Source organism: Orycteropus afer, unplaced genomic scaffold (genome assembly GCF_000298275.1).
Source record: "Orycteropus afer afer isolate SDZICR_OR568_19922 unplaced genomic scaffold, OryAfe1.0 scaffold00062, whole genome shotgun sequence".
NCBI lineage: Eukaryota > Metazoa > Chordata > Mammalia > Tubulidentata > Orycteropodidae > Orycteropus > Orycteropus afer.
This window is the reverse complement of record NW_006921649.1, coordinates 6,624,836-6,630,414: the sequence shown is the minus strand read 5'-3', so window position 1 is coordinate 6,630,414 and position 5,579 is coordinate 6,624,836. Positions and strand designations below refer to the sequence as shown.

The following is a 5,579-nucleotide window of genomic DNA, read 5'->3' as shown; positions in this document are numbered from 1 at the left end:
AGCACCCACCACCTCTCTCCTGGGTTCGATAATTCACTGCAGTGGCCACATAGAACTCACAGATTATGGAGTTTATTAGGGAAGCATCAGGCTACAACTCAAGTTCAAAAAAATGCTCAGTCTCTCTCCCCAGCCCACCGTCTCTCAGCCAAGTCTCTCACAGTCTCTCCCCCAGCAATGCATGTCCCTCGATGTCTTACTCAGCAATGCATGTCTCTTGCATCTCTTTCCCAGCAGTATGTGTCTCTTTCAGCAGCACGTCTTCCTCAACCAGCAGTCAGAGAAAGAGTTCTGCCTCCAGGAGGCCTCCTTTTGAGCCCGACAGGGTGGTCAAACTAGCCAATTATAGCATCAGAACTCTAAGCACTTGAGAGAGAGTGGGCACCTCCCAGAACATTGTTTTGTGCCACTCCCAGCAGAAATACTCCAGGTGGACAACTTCAGCAATCAGGAGCTCCTCAGTTGCTCCTAGAAAATCCCACCTTGGAGTTTACAAAGACTAATGGGTAGAAAAAGCCACACTAAGTAATTTACTACACCACAGTTGTAAATCATACTGAAGGTCTTTGATCTTCATCAGTAAGTGCTTCAAGTCTTCTTTGCTTGCAGCAAGGAATATTGTGTCATCTGTGTATTACAGGTTGTTAATGAGTCTTTCTCCAATCCTGATGCCATATTCTTTCCGATAAAGGTCAACTTTTTGGATTATTTGCCCAGCATACCAATTAAATAAGTTTGGTGAAAGGCCAAACAGCAGATGATAAAGTAGATGAATGGGACCTTCTAAAAATTAAATTTTTGTGTGTTTTAAAAGACTTCTCCAAAAGACTAAACGGAGAACCTACAGAATGGGACAAAATATTTGGCAACGACATACCTGACAAGGCACTTATCTCTAAAATTTACAAAAAACTCCAACACTTAAACAACAACAAGACGATCCAATTAAAAATGGGCAGAAGGCATGAATAGACATTTCATCAAAGAGGGTATTCTGGCAGCCAACAAACGTATGAAGAAATGTTCACAATCATTAGCCAGTGGAGAGGTGCAAGTCAAAACTACAAGATACCATCTCACCCCACCATGAGTAGCAAAGTTCAACAAGACAGAAAATAACAAATGTTGGGAATCTACTTCCATAAAGATGTACAGTCTTAGAAATACAGCGGGGATTGCTACGAGTTGCACTTGACTTGATGGTAATAGGTTTGGTTTTGATTTTATCTCTTAAGTGATGGCTCAGGAATCTATTTTTAAAATTTTTCCTAGGTAATTTTGATCCTCTACAAGATTTAACATATCTTAGCCTTGCTTTCTCCCCCCTTTATTTTGATTTGGGTGAAAGTTTACAGAGCAAATTAACAGCCTTTACAGGCAAATCTAAGCATTTCTTGCAGTCCATTTTGCACAGTGTCACAAAGCTTTATAATCTACACCTATGTCTCTGCCACTTCTAGAATATTGATAGCACCACATTACCTACAGGTTCAAGTCTCAGTCTAGGATGCAAGGCCATTTGTGATTTGACTCATGCCTATTTCAACCTCACTCCTTTTCCTAGTTTGTTCCCTAAACATACTGCCTTATGTGTGCCTTTTGATACTCTGTTTTTTCTTTAAATTCCCTATAGTCAACACAAGCACAGATTTTTAGCATTTCTCTACTTGTCTAAGGAACTCTGGTAGCATAGTGCCTAAAGCAACTGCTACCAGAAGGCTGGCGGTTCAATCCCACCAGCCACTCCTCAGAAGGAAGACTGGATAATCTACCTCCATTAGTGATACTGCCTCAGAAGCCCAAGGAGAGGTTGCTATGAGTCAGATCCAACTCAACGGCAGTGAGTTTGGTTTTTGGAGTTAGTGAGAGCAACGAGTGCCAACCTGATCTTCCACCACATCTAACTGCCTGCTCTGGAATGTGCTTTTCCCTGAGTATACTTACCTTCAAGATTATTAACGGCTAATTACATTAACCAAATGTACCAAGAAACCTAATATGTTTAATAGACAAAGGAATGATTTCTTTTTAAGGAAGTACATTTCCCTTAGGTTACTTAAAGTGATTATAAGCAAATTAAAATAAAATCTTTATAGGAACAGATTTTCTAGGTTATGACCTATATACTGAAACAAAATTGTTCCAAGTTCTATCCCCTGGGTTACATGATAAGTATTTAATAGATGAAAAGGAATACCTACTAGATTGGGAATTAAAAGACCCTTTGCCAGCCCTCAGCATCCTATGTTTATGTGAGTTTGTAGGAGAAATAAAAATGACACTTTGAAGGAAAAAAGATGAGTGGTAAATGGAAGATTATCTGTAAGTTATTTTGAATGATTGAAGGGTAAATGAAGTGTGTGACTAATTAAACTAGATAAGAAACTGCATTTCCAAATTAATTTTCATGGTTTTTTTATTCCCACAGCTTTCCCATGGTTTGGCATGGACATCGGGGGAACTCTAGTAAAGCTTTCATATTTTGAACCTATTGATATCACAGCAGAGGAAGAACAAGAAGAAGTTGAGAGTTTAAAAAGTATCCGGAAATATTTGACTTCGAATGTAGCATATGGATCCACTGGTATTCGGGATGTACACTTGGAACTAAAGGATTTAACGCTTTTCGGCCGAAGAGGGAATTTGCACTTTATCAGATTTCCAACCCAGGACCTGCCTACTTTTATCCAAATGGGAAGAGATAAAAACTTCTCAACGTTACACACGGTGCTATGTGCTACAGGAGGTGGTGCTTACAAGTTTGAAAAAGATTTTCGCACAGTAGGTATTTGTTATTTAGTTAAAACTAAAATTAATACCCATCATGTTCAAATTTTTAAATATGAGATTAAGTTACTATCAAGTTCCTTATATTAGTTCCCTGATGATATAGAGGTAATAAAATTCATGAATAGTTTTTTATTTTGAACTTTTAAACATCTTTATAGGATGATCACAGTTACTTAGATTTGAATCATGAATATAATATTTGGTAAAACCTGCTAAGTATGAGACTGCTACAGAGGTACAGTAAAAAAGTAGCTTTAATGAATTTGGTATGCAAGGAAACATGTGCCTTGACTCGCGTTTTTTTTGAGTATTAACCAAATAATCATGTCTTCCAAACCCCAACTGAAGCCACTGTCTTAGTAGGCACCTGAATGAAAATCCCTGTTACCTCTTGTTCCTGTTTCTGCAACATTAGCTTTCCACGTTTATGGTGAGTGGCTTGGTTGTGGCAGGAAGACTGTGAATATTGATTTAAGTTACGTATTATTAAGGATTTACTAAAATTCTTGTCCTATAGATTAGAATAAAGATTAGAAAAGTTGATATTTAAGGCTGCTGGGATTTGTTTTCTTTAAAAACAAAAAATTGAGTTTGGGTGTGGACCATTTAATTTCTCAAATTGATAGAAAATTCTGTTAATACAGCGTAAGTGATCTCTTACGTGGCTCACGTAAATTGAACTCCCTTGTAATTTGAAGTAGTTTAAATATAAACTGGGATAATTAGATAGTAAACATTTTTATCTTAAGTATTTTTTTTTCTCTTGATGGATAAAGCTGCTTTGAGTTCACTTATTGAGTAATTTGAACATAAGTGTTCTGATTTTGAAAGCAGTTTGTTTGGATGTAAGGTGGTCTGGTGGCACCGTGGTTAACACTTGACTGCTAACCAGAATTCAGTGGTTTGAACCCACCAGCTACTCTGCAGAAGAAAGATGTGGCAGTCTGTTTCCATAAAGATTTACAGCCTTAGAAACCCTTTGGGGTAGTTCTGTCCTGTCGGGTCACTATGATTTGGAATCCACTGGATGACAATAGGTTATTTATAGGGGAAGGAACTTTGGGGCACAGTGGTTAAGTACTGGGCTGCTAACTGGAAGGACAGCAGTTTTGGCCTATTAGCCACTCCCTGAGAGAAGGATGGGGCATTTCTACTTTGTCCTATAGGGATGTTAGGAGTCGGAATTAACTTGGTGGCAGTGAGTTGTTTGGACATGTGATATTTAGTGTTTGCCACGATCTGCCACAAGCAGTTTCTCTGAAGCCAGCACTGGCCCTAGATAATCCAAACATGGAGTTCTAAATTTTAAGTATTTATCAGTATATTCTAATGATGAAATTCTTTATAATGTATGTTGATATTCAGTCTTTTGTTAAGTAAATATTCAAGCATGCACTGTGTATCAGGTACTTTACTAGACACTGGAAGAACACAGAATAAGGCACAGAATAAGACCTTGTCCTCAAAGAATATATAGTGTTTTAGACCTGACAGATAGGTATTACAAGTAAAAGTACAATGCATTTTAATTAGTGGTATTGACTATGAAAAGAAGTACCATGGGAACACAGAGTAGTGGTACCTAACCAGTTGTAGAGAATAGAAGTTTCCCAGAGTAAGTGATACTTTAGCTAATATCTTTTATAACAAATATATAATAATATAATCTTTACTAATCCGAAATGAATTTAATTTCAAACTTATACTCAAACTAAAATATAAAGGCAGGAAATTAAAGTACAGCTATCCCTTGTTCTTCAAAAGTTCACTTTCTGCCACTTTGCTTTTACAAAAAGCCTACATTAGTACCTGTTTATTAACTAAAAGAATCAAAAAAAATTTCACTTTTACAAGAAAAGGCAAAACAAATCTAGCATTCAAGGTTTATTTTGCAGCAAGCTATTAAGGAAACAGCTTGCACTATGAGCAGTAACAGTGGCATTGCCAAGCTCCTTCCCTGGGAACTATACTACATGCATTGTTTCTACTTTATGTAGGCTCTGTATTTATCATATCATTCCTGTTTTTATTATATGTTAGTGTTAGTTTTATGTTAATTTGGTATCATTTGGTAGGTTACTTTTTGGGTCTGGGAATGCACAAAAATTTTTCCATATAAATTAAGGGTAATTACTTCTTAGCTGTACACGAAGGTTTTATGGGAATGTTCAACTTTCCGATGGGGGGGGGAACCTATATTTGTGTATCAGTGGATAGATTCTGTGATATGATCACACCAGAAGACATGAAGTAGTTTGACACTTGGACCTATGCATAATGAACACTAAACCTCCAAACGCTAGACTAATATGGTATGTTTTCTTAGAGAATTGAATACCATGAATGGTGGCATGACATTCCAAGATGCTGAACACTTGATAAATTCCAAGTAATAAAAACCACAGTATTGCCTGATATTATATGGTGATTGCATTTGTAGTGAATTTTTTATATATTAAAACCATTTAGTGAATATTTTATGTTTATATAGATATGGATAGATAAAATACATTTTTTATGTTGGCTCAGATAATTTTAAAAAGTTTTTTGTACTGCCGTTTCCTAAGTGTTTGCGTAACACTTAAAGATCTTACAGGGATGGGACTTCTGATAAGAGGGAGAAATAGACAGACAAGTGACACAGATCCTCTTCAACAAAGAAAAGAAAAACCAATTGACAAGAGATACGGAAGATAATCCTGGAGCCCTGAGCTTTGAAAGGAACTATACAGAAGTAGGTTAGGCACCAACTAGTGGAAAAACCTGAATGAAAACAGTGAGTACAGAGA

General features: G+C 36.9%; 1 protein-coding gene across 1 annotated transcript in view; it reads left to right on the top strand.

Annotated features, from left to right (window-relative positions):
* Positions 1-5,579, top strand: part of PANK3 (pantothenate kinase 3) — a 32,079-nt gene that overhangs the window by 4,291 nt on the left and 22,209 nt on the right. The window contains exon 2 of the mRNA XM_042780804.1: positions 2,429-2,781. Coding sequence (XP_042636738.1) covers positions 2,429-2,781 — 353 coding nt within the window. The remainder of the gene's footprint in view (positions 1-2,428; positions 2,782-5,579) is intronic.